At 36.7% G+C, this 17592-nt stretch overlaps 2 protein-coding genes across 6 annotated transcripts in view; one reads left to right on the plus strand and one right to left on the minus strand.

Annotated features, from left to right (window-relative positions):
- Positions 1-5735, minus strand: part of LOC123680951 (transmembrane ascorbate-dependent reductase CYB561) — an 83238-nt gene extending 77503 nt beyond the window's left edge. The window contains exon 1 of one of the 2 annotated variants that reach the window (XM_045619080.1): positions 5494-5735. The gene's annotated coding sequence lies outside the window, so the exon portion shown is untranslated. The remainder of the gene's footprint in view (positions 1-5493) is intronic. The other variant, XM_045619079.1, reaches the window with a different exon arrangement.
- The window catches only part of LOC123680947 (matrix metalloproteinase-24-like), a 74956-nt gene that overhangs the window by 55397 nt on the left and 1967 nt on the right, over positions 1-17592 (plus strand). For 2 of the 4 annotated variants that reach the window (XM_045619073.1, XM_045619074.1), the window contains exons 4-10: positions 13029-13181; positions 14737-14840; positions 14914-15075; positions 15295-15431; positions 16512-16673; positions 16730-17177; positions 17259-17448. In XM_045619073.1, coding sequence (XP_045475029.1) covers positions 13029-13181; positions 14737-14840; positions 14914-15075; positions 15295-15431; positions 16512-16673; positions 16730-17177; positions 17259-17448 — 1356 coding nt within the window. Of the gene's footprint in view, positions 1-10459; positions 11262-12645; positions 12791-13028; positions 13182-14736; positions 14841-14913; positions 15076-15294; positions 15432-16511; positions 16674-16729; positions 17178-17258; positions 17449-17592 lie in introns of those variants that run through there. The other 2 variants (XM_045619072.1, XM_045619075.1) reach the window with 2 other exon arrangements.

Raw genomic sequence — 17592 nt, forward strand, 5'->3', positions numbered from 1 at the left:
AAAAATAGTTGAAGCAAAATCTTGGATTGACGAAGAGTTTCCTGGGTCTGCACCAGAAAAATCAACTATCATTGATTGGTATGCTAAGTTTAATCGTGGTGAAATGAACACCGAAGACGGCGAACGCAGTAGACGCCCCAAAGAGGCTGTCACCGACGAACAAATCAAAAAAGTTCACTAAATAATTTTGAATGACCGTAAAGTGAAATTGATCGAGGTAGCAGATATTGTGAAGATATCATCTGAACGTGTACATCATATCAATCACGAATATTCGTACATGAGAAAGCTGTGTGCGAAATGGGTGCCGCGCGAGCTCACAATCGATAAAAAGCAACAACGTGTTAATGATTCTGAGCAGTGTTTGAAGCTGTTCAAGTGCAATAAACCTGAATTTTCGCGTCGATATGTGACAATGGATGGAACATGGCTCCATCATTTCACTCCAGAGTCCAATTGACAGTCAGTTGAGTGGACTGTACACGATGAAACGGATCCAAAGCGAGGAAAAACGCAACAGTCAGCCGGCAAGGTTATGGCATCAGTATTCTGGGATGCGCAAAGTATAATATTCATTGATTACCTCCAAAAGAGCCAGACCATCAATAGTGATTATTGTATAGCGCAATTGGATTGTTTAAAGGATGAAATCGTTAAAAACGGCCTCATTTAAAGAAAAAAAAGGTGCTGTTTCGTCAAGACAATGCGCCGTGTCACAAATGAATGAAGACAAGGGCAAAATTACATGAATTGGGCTTCGAATGGTTTCTGCATCCACCGTATTCGCCAGATCTGGCCCCTAGCGACTTTTTCCTGTTCTCAGACTTCAAAAGAATGCTCGCTGAAAAGAAATTTAGCGCCAATGAAGAAGTAATGGCCGTAACTGAGGGCACTGAGACCTATTTTGAAGCGAAAGACAAATCGTACTACAAAAATGGTATCGAAAAGTTGTAAGATCGCTATAATCGCTGTATCGCCATCGAAGGCAACTATGTTGAATAATAAAATCGAATTTTGCCAAAAAAATGTGTTTTAATATGGTAGACCGGGGACTTTTCAATTGGCCTGTTAAACCCTATCCTGTCCTAGTGTATTTCTTGGAGTACTAATAATCACGCTTCCTCAAGTTTCTATTTCCTGTAAATACTATAAATTTTATGACTAATTTAAAACATAAACCCCTGAAAATCCAAATGCTTCCACCCAAAAATTATTATTATTGTAGGTAAATCATGTATAGAAACTGATAAAACATGAAATGAAGTAAACTATCATAACATGTATATACTAAAATATAGTGAAGACTATAAAAGCAAAGAAAAGCAAAAAGTAATCACGCTTCCTCAAATTCGATTCCAAATAGGTAGAATAATTTTTTTTTATAAGAAGCTTATCATTTAAAAAACTTTGGATTCTTCGAGATAGAAATCAATAATGAAGCACTGTGTAAAACTTGCAGTGTTCTATAAACTTCTTGTCGTATTCAAACTTCAAACAAATAGAACACACAGGTAAAAGCGAACAACCAAAGTCGCGAAACAGAGCGCACATTGAAACATTTATGAAATGAATCCTCGAACAAAGCCGCTTTCCACTTTGCCTTATTGATGAACGACAACAATAAGTTCAGGCAATGCGATGGGACGGAGCTTTTCCGGGGGGGAGGGGGGTTCCAAAAGAAGCTTTCTATCCCGAAACCCACCCAATCAGGGACACGGCAAAGGAATAAACAGGCGAATATTACAAACCTTGCTTCGTTCGCGAACTGAATGCCAAAGGGAGAAAATAAGGCCAATTCTCGAATTTTTCTGTACCCATTCCGCAGGTCTTGAATTATTGAAGTGAGCGTGGCGGGAAAGAAAGGAAAACAATGAGGATTTATTCCCTGAAATAACTCAGGGCGAGCAATTAAGCCGGGAGAATGTGTGTGTGCCTACGGGAACCTTGAGTTGAGGTGGGAACAGAGGTGTACTAGAGTGAGAGGAGATAAGGAATCAAGATTTTTCTTGTTTAACAAACAACTGGAGAATCACTGGCTGCACTTGGTTACTGGCGTTAGGAGGTTTTGAGCGCTCGTTCATTCGTCTATTGCGCCGTTGGAGATTGAACAACTAAAGGGTGTTTTTTTAGGGCTATAGAACTTTAAATTGCAATAAAACAACGATGGATTATTCGATTGACATGAATTTTATATATCCGCAAGATAATCTTGTGGCATTACATTTTAAATATGATTTCTGGCATATGACGGCTGGCTCGGATGTAGTCCAATCTGGACGTCCAATTTTCGATGACTTTTTCCAACATTTGTGGCCGTATATCGGCAATAACACGGCGAATGTTGTCTTCCAAATGGTCAAGGGTTTGTGGCTTATCCGCATAGACCAATGACTTTACATAGCCCCACAGAAAGTAGTCTAGCGGTGTTAAATCACAAGATCTTGGAGGCCAATTCACAGGTCCAAAACGTGAAATTAGGCGGTCACCAAACGTGTTTTTCAATGAATCGATTGTGGCACGAGCTGTGTGACATGTTGCGCCGTCTTGTTGGAACCACATCTCCTGGACATTATGGTTGTTCAATTCAGGAATGAAAAAGTTAGTAATCATGGCTCTATACCGATCACCATTGACTGTAACGTTCTGGCCATCATCGTTTTTGAAGAAGTACGGACCAATGATTCCACCAGCCCATAAAGCGCACCAAACAGTCAGTTTTTCTGGATGTAACGGTGTTTCGACATACACTTGAGGATTAGCTTCACTCCAAATGCGGCAGTTTTGTTTGTTGACGTAGCCATTCAACCAGAAGTGCGATTCATCGCTAAACAAAATAAAATGGACGTAGTGCGCGATACGTATTCCGCACAGAACCATTATTTTCGAAATAAAATTGCCTTATTTACAAGCGTTGTTCAAGCGAGAGTCTATTCATGCGAAATTGTTAAACTAAACTGAAAATAAATCACTTGACAGCTGTTAAATCGGTCGCCATCTTAAACAGTAATGCCAACCTAAAGTTATTATACCTCGAAAAAAAAACACCCGTTAGAATTTTTCCGGATAGGGTTCCTGATCGAATATTGATTCCATTGAGAAAACCCCATATTCACTTAAATTTTCCACACAACCACCTGATAACCTATTCATTAGCAATGAATACAAACCACCCTTAACTTCCCTGCAATGGGGGGGGGGGTGGGCTTGAGTCCAAGGATCACAAAGTGTAGGACAAACATGTTAGAATCATCGAACGTGATTTGACTCTTTCCAACCCTTCGAATCGTTGCCCACAATGCGTCCAATTAACGTTTATACGGGACCGGGAAATTTCCAGACCGTAGTTAGGAACCCGAATCCAGGATCCTGCTACGCGAAAACTGGGGTCAGCAGGAGAGAGCAAACCGGGACTGACGACCTCTCCTAACTCAAGATTCGCAAATGATTCTGCCGGGGCATCAGGCGGTCTGAAAAGGAAATTCGAGAAATGAGACGGGTTTTCGCATCGGAAAATACATTTCCACGCCAGGGAAGTGAAAGATGGCTTCCTTATTGAATATTCGATCGTTTATATCTGGATTCCTGGACGTGTCATCTATCACTTTGCTAGTTTTATTTTTTTTTTGGTTTGCAGTGTGGTGTTTTAATGTTCGAAAACTCATCAGGTGATCAAAATATACAGGGTGTTCCTCCATTGGCGCGATGCTCTATTACGGTTGAGCGCTGAAATTTTCGATTTATTCTCAACACACCATTAGGCTCCATTGGAGCTTCTTTCTCAAATTGTTTGGAAATACACATCAGGGAGTACCAAAAAAGGGTATAAGACCAAACAAGACGTGTGTTTTTTCTTGAGGAAAAGTTTTGGTTTGGCATTTCGTCATGAATAGACTAACGCCTAAACAACGCTTGCAAATAGTGCAATTTTATTTCGAAAATAATGGTTCTGTGCGGAATACGTATTGCGCACTACGTCCATTTTATTTTGTTTAGCGATGAAGCGCACTTCTGGTTGAATGGCTACGTCAACAAACAAAACTGCCGCATTTGGAGTGAAGCTAATCCTCAAGTGTATGTCGAAACACCGTTACATCCAGAAAAACTGACTGTTTGGTGCGCTTTATGGACTGATGGAATCATTGGTCCGTACTTCTTCAAAAACGATGATGGCCAGAACGTTACAGTCAATGGTGATCGGTATAGAGCCATAATTACTAACTTTTTCATTCCTGAATTGAACAACCATGATGTCCAGGAGCTGTGGTTCCAACAAGACGGCGTAACATGTCACACAGCTCGTGCCATAATCGATTTATTGAAAGACACGTTTGGTGATCGCCTGATTTCACGTTTTGGACCTGTGTATTGGCCTCCAAGATCTTGCGATTTAACACCACTTGACTACTTTCTGTGGGGCTATGTAAAGTCATTGGTCTATGCGGATAAGCCACAAACCCTTGACCAGTTGGAAGACATCATTCGCCGTGTTATTGCCGATATACGGCCAAAAATGTTGGAAAAAGTCATCGAAAATTGGACGTCCAGATTGGACTACATCCGAGCCAGCCGTGGCGGTCATATGCCAGAAATCATATTTAAAATGTAATGCCACAAGATTATCTTGCGGATAAATAAAATTCATGTCAATCGAATAATCCATCGTTGTTTTATTGCAATTTACAGTTCTATAGCTCTGAAAAAATTACCCTTTATAAGGTAATTTTTTCGATATTTTTTTTTCCATATAGAGCTTGAAAGAGTCATTATTGAAATTAATAACACAATAATTTCAAAAGAGCGATGTATGTCATTCTGTAGAATGTAAAACGTCATTAATATAGGTTTTCGTAGCATAATTTAGAATTGCGTTCTATTAAAACGATTTGAAACCCCACAGCTTGATATCCTTCTTATGTTTTTTTTTCACGAGAATTGAGATATTCTTTCACAAAGTTTTCCTACGAAATCTCAATCTATAAACACAAATTAGGTCAAAAAATACTAATTAAAGCAAACTGAAGAATTTTCATTCAGCGTTTTTCATTATATTTTGCACAAAAAATATTTGTGAACAGTCAGTAAAGTAAAAGAGGAATTAATAAGGACTTGTATAAAGCTTCACTCACAAAGCAGTGAAATTAAGTAGTACATTATCATTTGTAGCAGTTACGACCATTGTAAGTTTCTTCACCATTAACCACATTCCCTATACCTCCACTTTCATCCCCAAAAGGAGAATTCGGCAGGGTGTGGATTGGCTTTGCGCAGCCCAGAAAAAAACGCCAACAAACAGTTCAAATGTACGACCGAAAATGTTAAAGATAATAAAACAAATACGTCCAAAAAAAATTGTTTTTAAAATGAAAATAGTTATGAAGAACATACCGATAAAATTAAGAAAAAAATCCAACAAAGCGTCCACACACCGATCGCATTTTCCACAAGCAAAATAAACCGATCAAATCAAGGCAGGAAATACATCGAAACAATTACCTAGCTTTGCTCTAAACAGGATCAAATCCTAGCCTCACACGTCCTGTTGCGATCCACACATCCGGACGGCCCTATAACTGAACCCTTCGGGGTCACTGTTGATCAAAACAAACACCCGATATCCCGCCAATTTGCAGGAGGCCTCAAAACGCAGTAGCGTACGTCGAACTGGGCGCGTAGAATCGCTCTAAAGCGGCGGCCAAACTGCCTGATCCAGAGACCTGCTGCGAGCGCGCGATGCGAAAAGGGTGTATCTCCAGCGGAAAGATGCGACCAGCGGTCCCGAAACGACGCCGCTTCGACGCACTGGCCGTTAAGGACGGGCCGGACGGGAGGGTTTGCCCGACGGGTAGGTCGGCGGAGAAGTCCGCGGTGTGTGGGCGGCTTTAGGGTCAAAGGGGATGGATACCATATTTTGGTTAATTTGTTTCTGAATCGAGTAGCTTCGTAATCAAAGACACATTTGTCCGTTAGAAAAATCCAATAATCATATCTGGCTATTTTTCAGGTTTTTCGAAACCTATGAAAGGGATTTTTGTTCGTTGAATTTTAATTTTTTAATTTGTGGAAATTACTTTGATGTGTTGCATTCTCCTTAATCAATCTATTTGGGGCTACAATTCAATGTTGTTTGAAGTGCCCTAAGTTTTCAATGACCTGTCTTAAGGAAAAAAGAAACTTTTGAGACACATTTTATTTTTTAGAAAAGCATGCAATTAGAAGATATTGATGTGGAGTATATCCATAATCAATAAAAAGGTCAATAATCTCCACAGTTTGAAATAGTCTATTGTTTCAACACATGAACGTGATTTTCAACCAAAAAAAATTTTGAAAATCTGAATCAGTAACGTAACGATTGAAGAAAGATCCTACAATCAAAGATGAGGATTATTCCAGACTACAGTTTCAATTACATAAGTGAAAAACATCGCAACGTTCGCAAATTGGTATTAATAATTCAATGGAAAACTCTGTTGACTTGGCACTTTACGTTGATAATCCATTTCTGGGTTCATTGCCTTTTTACCTTGGCCAAGTATGTTCAGTGCATTCAGAGAGCATATATCGCAAGTTTATGCATTAAACATTCGGTAATAGGACTTTGCTCTTAGAGAGAATTGTAACTTCTAAAAAAAATCATTCTTTAACACCAAAACTTTAAATTTAATGATATTGCGAATAATATTTTCTAAAATTTCGTTTTGAACTGTAGGAGGATAAAAAACTGATATAAATTGAAATTTCAAAGTCTGGAAGATAGCTGGATGGACATTTCACCGATTTTTAGAACATACGTTTATGAAAGTGAGAATTTCAAAATTGGTCAAATTCTGCTGTTCATCCAAACATATATCATTGAAAACCATAATAGAATGAAATTTAGTTCAAATTTTTTTTCTATCCTACCTTAAAATTATAATCAATTGATTACAAAGGCTAAAAATCTTTTCAACATATCACAAATTAAAATTTTTGCAAGTTGATCGTTTCGTCTGGAACAAACTTAAGAGGTGCTCAGATGCATCATATTCACTTCCTAGTCGTAGCGATACAGCCTCTTCTGAGATCCTATTATTTTGGCGGTGTGGCGCAAGATTGAAAGGAGTAGTGTGGCACCTCATCAGCGTTTCAGTCCCTCACAATCATTCCCAAAAAAAATCACTATTAATTGAAAAAAATCATCGAGTAGAAAAATTTCAGATCAAAAATTTTATAAATTGTTAAGTTCTCCCTAAATATTTATTCGTTAATTTGGTTGTACATACTTCGAATTTAATTGAGTTCGATGGAAAATTGTCGAATTTATTGATGATGACCCTGTCTTTTCGACAGTCCATCCACATAGAATTCAATCCTTTCATTTCAAAATTGTGTATCAGGAGAATATGAGCTACGACAGGTAAAACGTAAGGTCCTTCGAAAGTGGATCGGCATTACAGCGCCACCTTAAGTCAATACTTCCAACCTCTCACATCGATAAAGCAGATTTCTATAAGTATTTCGACATTTTTTCATCAATATTGCTGGATATAAACGTGTTCATGAGGTTTATCATCTGTTCTTGTTTAAATCTTGGATGGCTTTTGAATTTTTAACCATTCTACAACCGAATTATAAATATTAAAATATCATATTTGATTCGTTATTCTTTCGAATGAATTTTTATAAAAGATTTCTAAATAATTTACCAAAATTTGGTATTGAATCTGAAAAGGTTGGCTAAAACATTGAACCTATATGAATACTATCACAAAATAGATGTTTTGTGAGAAAACTAAATGCGTTTGTTGCTTAAACACACAGCAGGATGTGGAAGTGCATAATCTTTAAAGAAATATTTGCTCTCATCTTCTGTAAATAGGCCTATAGGTCATTCAATTCATATACAATATTCTGGAGTGCCTATATTCTGCTCTTTCTTTACTTAACTGAAAAACGAGCTATTTACAGCAGCTCACATTATAACTTGTTATGTAAAATCTTGGAGATTTTGATTTTTTGTATAGTAGGAATACTGAAAATCTGAGATATTCTTTGAAAAAGCTAGTTATGGATACATGCGGTCATCTATCCAAATACTGACCATTCTGAACGATGGCCTTGAAGGAATTACAACTAGATGGAATTCAGGATTCCATCAATGAATCTATTGTAATCGTTTATTAACTTGTTCGGATCGAAATGCAAATAATTTCAGACAACTAATAGAAAAAGTGCGAAAACAATGGATCGAACTGTCATCTAAACGAAGCTTAATTGTGAATTATAAGACAATTGATAGGCCATGCCTTCATAAGTAATTAAATAATTCTAAGGTTGCTCAGTAAGAGGTGTTGATTACCATATCTAATTGTCTGCAGAACATCCTTTCGGAAGCTTTGAACAATCCCATTTTCTCATTATTCACTGAGCCCAGAAGAAAATTTTCAGGGGAAATTCTCAAGTGAACAACACCTATTAGTAAAGGTCTTTTTTGAAAGTTAAAACTTTTTTTTCCAATAAGAGGTTCTATTTTGAATAGCCGACTATCTGGGCAGTTGTCACTTTTGAAACTGTCATCTTTGACAATTAACAAGTGAAAACTACATCATTACATAAAATGGAACGATAAACGCTTCAAAAACGCATTTAAATTTTAAAAATTCACTACAAAAATGGTGGAAATTTTGCAGACACAGTTCGATTAACTAAACCCCTTTGGGGTCATTGCTGAACACCTTCTCTGAGGAAAAATTTGAGCTGTTGGGACGAGTTAGTGATGTGCAGAATCGAAACCGTGTACGTCGCTCAAAAAAAAAAACTGAGATTGAGTTGGCATACCTTCTTCTTAACAATGAAATAAACATCCATTGATTTCTAAATATTCTCGTTTTTTTTTAATCTCATAATGAAACATTTTATTGGAAAACCCTTCACAATAAATGACGTCATTTATTTATCATTCACTTTGAAACTCATGATGATGTATCGAAAGACTTCATTGTAAATTTCATAACTACCTATCTTTATCAGTGTGGCCAAAATTTATTGGGAAATAGATTTTGACCGGATATCCGGATATATTGAATTTAGTTCAAACGATTATACAAATCAATTTGAGCACTGATTGGAATATTGTACTTTTTTTTTCTGGGTGGGTTCTAGTATTTTATCGCAATGTATGTAACTTGGGAATTTTGGGTCGAAAATAAAGGGTGCTTTTTTTTAGAGCTATAGAACTTTAAATTTCAATAAAACAACGATGGATTATTCGATTGACATGAATTTTATTTATCCGCAAGATAATATTGTGGCATTACATTTTAAATATGATTTCTGGCATATGACCGCCACGGCTGGCTCGGATGTAGTCCAATCTGGACGTCCAATTTTCGATTACTTTTTCCAACATTTGTGGCCGTATATCGGCAATAACACGGTGAATGTTGTCTTCCAAATGGTCAAGGGTTTGTGGCTCATCCGCATAGACCAATGACTTTACATAGCCCCACAGAAAGTAGTCTAGCGGTGTTAAATCACAATATCTTGGAGGCCAATTCACAGGTCCAATACGTGAAATTAGGCGGTCACCAAACGTGTCTTTCAATTAATCGATTATGGCACGAGCTGTGCGACATGTTGGGCCGTCTTGTTGGAACCACAGCTCCTGGACATCATGGTTGTTCAATTCAGGAATGAAAAAGTTAGTAATCATGGCTCTATACCGATCACCATTGACTGTAACGTTCTGGCCATCATCGTTTTTGAAAGAGTACGGACCAATGATTCCACCAGCCCATAAAGCGCACCAAACAGTTAGTTTTTCTGGATGTAACGGTGTTTCGACATACACTTGAGGATTAGCTTCACTCCAAATGTGGCAGTTTTGTTTGTTGACAACCAGAAGTGCGCTTTATCGCTAAACAAAATAAAATGGACGTAGTGTGCGATATGTATTCCGCACAGAACCATTATTTTCGAAATAAAATTGCACTATTTGCAAGCGTTGTTCAGGCGTGAGTCTATTCATGATGAATTGCCAAACCAAACTGAGAATAAATCACTTGACAGCTGTTAAATCGGTAGACATCTTGAACAGTAATGCCAACTTAAAGTTATACACCTCGAAAAAAAACACCAGTTAGTATAAAACGAGTGATGAATAATTGATATGGTAAATTTTGTATGAGGTTTACTTGCTAAACTTTTTCCAGTGTTTTTCCAGGTTTTAAATCATTGCATTAATAAGTTTTTACTTCAATAACTTTCCTAGAATACGTGATGGTTTTTTTTTTGTTTCATGGTTTATCGTTCCTCGAACAGAGATGGAATTTTACATTTATATGTAAACTAACAATGTCAAGCTTCTTGTATAATTTACTTTTGATAGAATAATAAAACTGAAGGAAATTCAAGAAAAATACAGGAAAAACTCAATATTTCATTGAGCAGCTTGAGATTTTGTGTGGAGATATAAAATAACAATTTCAACTTATCGCTTCGCCAGATTCAAATGAAATTTCAAGCCAAATTTCAGTAGATTGATGTCGTCAAAACCATAGAATTTCATTTCTGATGAACGAGCATTTATTTGAAATTTTTTTTTGGCCAATTTTTGGATCCCCCTCTTTTGAAAACGTGAAATTTTCAGGAGGGAGGAGGTTATTGAACAATTCAGCTTTGTTATTGAAGATAATGAGCCAAAAAAGGAAATAAACACAGATCTGACAAACCCCGAAGGTAAAACCGAAGGGTCAGCAAACTTGGAACAAAATTACAGTTCATCATCCAAATCAGATACCACAAAGCGAGTCCAACCTCCGTACCACAAATAATTAAGGCAACATCTCCAGCACGGAGATTCCCAATTCCCAATCATCGATTGGGGCAACCTCACGGCGTTTCCAAGAAGTCGAAGACACAATTTCATCCAATCATCATCCTTCGAACGAACGGAAAAAATGAAATGATAATAAAGTTGCATTTCTCAACCGGTGGTGATTCATTTATTTCTTTTATCTTTTCGAATTACCGGAATCAGGAATGGAGAGATCTTAGGTAAATCCGCCTGCTCAGCCATTCCTTTACAGTTTACACACACGAGGACCCATGTCAGTTTGCAAACAGCCACAAACGAATACACACACCATCGGGCCCATAGCAGAATTTAATTTTTTTTTTACCGTTAGTCGACAATTATGAAATTTCACGTTGTGTTGCTGGTTGTTCAGGTTAGCTGGTGTTTACCAGTTGAGAGGACTGTTGGGCCTCCTCCAAAAAGTGCTGTAAGTTTTGTCTTTGAATTTCCCGCTTTTGGTTTGCTTTTAATTTTTTTTCTTTTTTTATGCGTTCTTGTATCTTTAGTATTTCTGGAGCGCCTTGTCTATGGTTTCTTTTTTTCCTCGTGTATTTGTTTGTCTCGTACGTGTTCTCAAATTTTAGGTTATTTTTGATTTTCGGGTCTTTATTTTTGACGATGAGTTTGGAATTGTTCGAGAAAAAAACACTGCGAATTTAAAGTTATGTTTTATTATTTCCTGAATTGGAGGTACAAATGAAAATGACAGATTCCTCGGATCATTTTAAGAAAAAAACCCTATGAACATGAGCCTGCAACTGTTTTGTTTTAGAGATACAGGGTGTTAGAGTTTAATTTTTTTTTCTCAAACCACTTTCGCTTCACAAGATATTCAACTTAAATTTGGCATAGATATTCCAATTTAGAGTTTTCATCATGTGATATGCTAATTTTGAATGCAAATCTACAGGGTAATGCTCGCTTCTTTCCTCCAGAACTTTTTCGGTAGTCTAGAAAAATGTTGAAAGACACTCTAGTCCAGTACTACACTTTTTGGTGTCTTGTAGTTTTGTGGTATGAGCTACCGATTTCGAGAAAAAAATTCCGAAGAAATCTCTAGTTATCCTCAGGAATATCCAAATTATTTCAAAAATCCAGTTAGTAAAAGTAAACTGTGATGAACAAATTGAATATAATTTTTTGGTACTTTTTTACCCAATCTGTAGCAAAGATTAATGAAGATACAATAAACTGGTATAGTCATCACAAAAAAGTAGGACTACAAGAAACACCCTGTATCTCGAAAACAAAGCGATGTTTATCGGACTTTTTTTAATTATCATTTTCCTCTGTACCTACCTCCAATTTAGGATCACCCTATATATCAGCCAATAAAAACAAAAGAAGTACATTCTACATTGGAATTTGTTCATTCTCGATGAAATCGACCTTTTCATGGAAATTTGCAAATTTTTACAAAATAGATGCTGCATAGTTTTTCCATAAACTAGAAACCCCTCAAAAGTTCTGCTCTTGTATTTTTTGGCATATATTCGATTCTGGTTGCAAATAATCATACCAAATTCAAAACAAATCAATTATCAGATGAAAACACTTGATATTTTTTTTGTAGAAGTTTTAAGAATTGTTCATCATTTCACAAATAAATATATATCTTCCAATTATCCAATATTCACGAAATTTCATATGTATATTCGTTACACTCTTTTGCAACTGATTTTCTGAATTTCAGTTCTATCAGATGATTAATTTTTCAATAATTGAGTAAAATATTTCATATCCATTTCTTCGACTATCGGGATGAATTCTTCCTGAAATCACTGTACTAACTTTCCTTCTTCCAGCTTATATCTCTTTCTCTTCTCTTACACTCTCACAAAAGCATGTTCTTCTTAAGCACAGCTTAAAATAAACTCGCCAACTTTTCAGGTGAAGGTGACAGAGAATGCAGATTTTTCCCTAATTAATTTTATTTTAAGACATATTTTCATTGGGGTAGGTAAGAACATTTTTAACAATTCCAATAGATTATTTAATTTATTCTCAATCAATATTCTCAAAAATTGCTTCGAGAATGCAACGCAACTACTATAAATAAAAAAAAACGTTATACGCACAATGGTAATAGATAATGAAAACAATGACCAGAAATTGTATCGGTTGAAGAAAAATCGCCAAACAATGACATACAACGTATGCACTAAACTGACTTCCTCGTCGATTTTTTTCACAGCTGGATTTTATGAAACAATATGGATATCTGAAAGCGGACAAGGAGAATTCTGCTGCTTTGTACACTGAAGATGGGCTCAGTGAAGCTATAAAAACCGTACAAAGATTTGGGGCACTCAAAGAAACTGGTAGATTGGATAATGCCACTTTAAAGGTATGTGAAAATTCTTTTCGTATGGTGAAATAGATGAAAAAGCAGAGCCGCCAAAGATATTTCTGAAAAGTATCAGTAGTCGGTCACTAAAATAGTATTGAAGGTTACTTCAGGTATTTTATTGCTATTTAAATAATCGAGGAAGCACTGACGTTAAGTCAGAATTTTTTGAGCGCTCGTACATACATGCGCCTTTGGAGACCGCAGAACTATACACTGTGTCCGTGAAGTAAAGAACAAATTCTTTTTTAGCTAAACAGACCATTTTGAGAAATAATCCTAAAACACGTGAATTTTTTTTTAATTTACCGTATTTTAAAATGATAATCTAATATACAGGGTGAATTACTTTCGAGTAATGACGTCACCTTCATTTTATTTAAATGGAACACCCACATTTTGTCTCAATTTTCCGCTTACTCTAGCTGAACTGATTCCAAAAATGTATCACATGTTGATTCCAATTGGTACAGGGTGGACAAAAATACAATAGTTTTGTGTGTGCTCATAAAGTAACGCGTGACATTCTTCATTAGTTAAATTAACAATAGTTTCAAAAATACTTATTGTCTAGCGGCAATTGGTTTGAATGTAACACCCTGTAGTTTGTTACATTTTTAGATTAATAAAAATGAGCTGTTTCCAAACATGTTTGGTACTTGTGGTCTAGCAAACAGAATATGAAAGAAATTATTTCTTATTTTTATACATTTTTATTAATCTAAAAATTTAACAAACTACAGGGTGTTACATTCAAAGCAATTGCCTTTAGACAATAAGTATTATTGATCATATTGTTAATTTAACGAATAAAGAATGTTACGCGTTACTTTATGAGCACACACAAAATTATTGTATTTTTGTCCACCCTGTACCAATTGGAATCAACATGTGATACATTTTTGGAATCAGCTCAGCTAGAGTAATCGGAAAATTGAGACAAAATGGGGGTGTTCCATTTAAAAAAAATGACGGTGACGTCAATACTCGAAAGTAATTCCCCTGTATATTAGATTATTATTTCAAAATACGGTAAATTAAAATAAAAAATTTACGTGTTTAAGGATTATTTCTTAAAATGGTCTGTTTAGCTAAAAATGAATTTGTTCCATACTTTGCGGACACAGAGTATACTTCAATATAACCAAGATACTTTCTTCTGACCCTAGACTACGTATATCGATAGTATTCCTGAAAAACACCATTTCTATTTTTGACTAAGCTTCAAAATTGTTGGAATTTTCAACTCAAAAGTTATTCTCGACAAAATTTCTCAAAAGAATGAATAACTCCTCTCTTGTAATTCATGACATTTGTTGCAATTGGTTTTTTAGAGTAGAATCATCAGGTGTATCATCATTTTATCCTATCAACTTATGAATGATTGTGCATTTGATGATAAAAACCACAATATCTTATTCATCATAAATTTCGTGGTGGAATATGGTAACGTTAATGTTATTTGTTTAGTCATTTCCTTCAGACAGGTTTTTTCCAATAAAGTGAAATAAATTCTCACCTCTTGCGGTTCATTTTGGATGGAATTTGATTTTAGCTCATGTCGTCACCTAGATGTGGTAACCCTGATGTTCTACATGGAAAAAGATCCAAGAGATTCGTATTAGCCAATGGATGGAACAAAAGACATCTTACCTACCAGTAAGTACCTTTTTTTTTGGAGAAAAATCAATTTGGAAACTACTTTCACTCGTTAACACACAAAAAATTCCAGTGTAGCCAACTGGCCGTATAAACTAGGAGAAGAGGCAGTTGCAAGACTGATTGGTAAAGCCTTAAAAACTTGGGGAGATTATGGTAGACTGGAATTCACAAGAAAACCAACCCCAGATGCTGATATTATAGTTTCGTTTGCTAGAGGTTACCATAACGATATGTAAGTTCGATTCGTTCAAAATTCGCGTCTTTTTGAGACTCATCCAGATTCTAGATCATCAAGTATGTGAAATTGAATGGATACACAACCATATTGTGATCTTCCCTGTGCTTGATGATATATTATATCTTACTGATAACTTACTACGTGGTTGGTAATTTCAGATTAGCCTTAAGACTTCAAATTATGTATATATTCATATAGAACATGGGTTTACAGGTTCCCTTTCGATGGACCTGGGTATGTCTTGGCACATGCCTTTTTTCCAAATCCTGGATCAGATATAGCTGGGGACATTCATTTCGATCTTGATGAAGATTGGGTTGAAGCCAAACCCCAGGAGTTTTTGGAAAGTGGTAAGTAGCAGATGAGTGGTTTCGTCATTCAACTCAAGTCTTGCACACGCCTTCAACCAGTTAAATTGTATTCGAGTACCATATAAATGAATGGTTTTATTGACGCAAAGAGTATGGTCAATGACCAGTTTGGTCGTCAGCTATATAACCAAATCAACAACTGTCAAGAATAACAAGGTCTTTTCAATCTGGGTTCCCGGCCACTCGGGAATTTAAGAGGCTAACAACTTGCCAGAAAAGGAGCATAAACTCCTTTCATCAGCCCAGAACCTTTCTGTGGCGTAAACAAATGTACCTATAAGAAAGAGTTTCAGGAGAAGGAAGAAACCGAAAGAAGAATACTTTGCTAGAATCTTCCTGGTTTGGATAACTCCAAAAAGTTTCTTCGAAACTTTGGCTCTTCGAGATACAAGACCTCACTGGATTCTTTACTTATACATTTAGGAAACCCCTCATGAGAATGGGTCTTACAGAAAATGACGAGTGCAGATTCTATGGGGAGGAGGAAGAAACTCCGGATCATTTGGTGACAGAATTCCTCGCCATTGCTAGCCAACGCAAAACCTGCTCTGGACACGAAACTTGTAGAAGTGAGGAATTAGCCTCTTTGAGGCAGTCCCAGATATTGGAGTTCATTAGAATTCTGGAAGGCTAGCTGTAGATCACGTTATAGAGAGAATAGCTCTGATGGGAGGCACAATAAACCATTAGGTCTCAGTAAAACGGAACCTTCTTAATCAAATCTTAAATCTTAACAATTGTCGAGAAGATCATCATCTACCACATTGACACATCTGACATCTTCCAATAAATCCTTTTCTATCGCTTCGTAAGGAATTAGAACCAGCTTATTAGTTGTGCAAATTTCAAATGCCAGTGGCTTAAGAAACGGCTACATCTTCTCTTTAATCCCAAGTCTAGTAACCAGATAGAACAGGTTTGTCCTATAGATGTCTAGGGAAATATCTAAGGGATAGTGCAGATGTGCATCATAAAGTCAACATAATGATGATATACACATATTAAGATGAAGTTTTTACTGTGGAATCTGTCGAAAACACACTATCAATTTATTTCCAGGTACTGACTTCTACTCTGTAGCTTTACACGAATTAGGACATTCCCTTGGTTTGGCACATTCGACAGATGAAAACTCTATAATGTTTCCCTACTACAAAGGCACTGACGGAACCTCCGTTCAACTTGGCCAAGACGATTTGATGGCTATGTATCAATTGTATAGTAAGTACAAATCCAACACCATCATCCAAATGCAGGGCTGACCATCCCTATCCTAGTTCTTAGATCAATTCAGGAGCCTACCACTGAATCAACCAGGAGGACCAAACCACCAAACACTAGATCTCCAACCACAAGAACCAGACCTCGCGAACCTGCAACAAGGACTACACAAAGAGAAACAACTAGACTGTATACAGAAAATAAGCGCACATATAGTTGGAGGACAACGGAACCCACAGTTTCCACTCGTGCGCCACCTAACAGACCAACCTATACAAACTCGATGACACCATCAACTCGCTATCCAACAACTAGAACCAGAAGTACCACATATACCAGAAGAACAACCTATACTACTCCAACTCCCTCAACATTTTATCCAACCACAAGTACTAGAAGGGAATGGATTACTAAAGAAACAAGTGCTAGTAGATGGCACACTATAACACCACCAAGCCGCAGGGATCACACAAGTAGTTTTGGTACATCAACATCCAACTCGAGGTGAATTTTTGGCGAATGCTCTTAAAATTAATAATTTTGGATGTTGTCGTATCCACCATTTATATACAACGAAATTTTTAGATACGGTAGTACCGGTAGAGGTACGACTAGTCATGAAAGTTCAGCTACGGTTAATAGGAGACCATATTCTCCCTCGTGGTATCCAATAGGTTCGCAGAGTTCAACACCTCCACCGGAACCCAATATCTGCCAGGGGAAATTCGATGCTGTGGCAAATCTACGAGGGGAAATCTTCATATTTAAAGATGAAGTAAGTTGTGCAATATTCATATTTTTTCTTGTCCTAAACTATCATATTCTGTCTTGTTGTATCCTATTTCTGCCCTATCCTATTATCCTGTCCTCAACTGTCCTGTCCAAAACTGTCCTATTCTCAACTTCCCTTACCCGAAGT

This window comes from Harmonia axyridis, chromosome 5, assembly GCF_914767665.1.
Source record: "Harmonia axyridis chromosome 5, icHarAxyr1.1, whole genome shotgun sequence".
In the NCBI taxonomy this organism is placed as follows: Eukaryota; Metazoa; Arthropoda; class Insecta; order Coleoptera; family Coccinellidae; genus Harmonia; species Harmonia axyridis.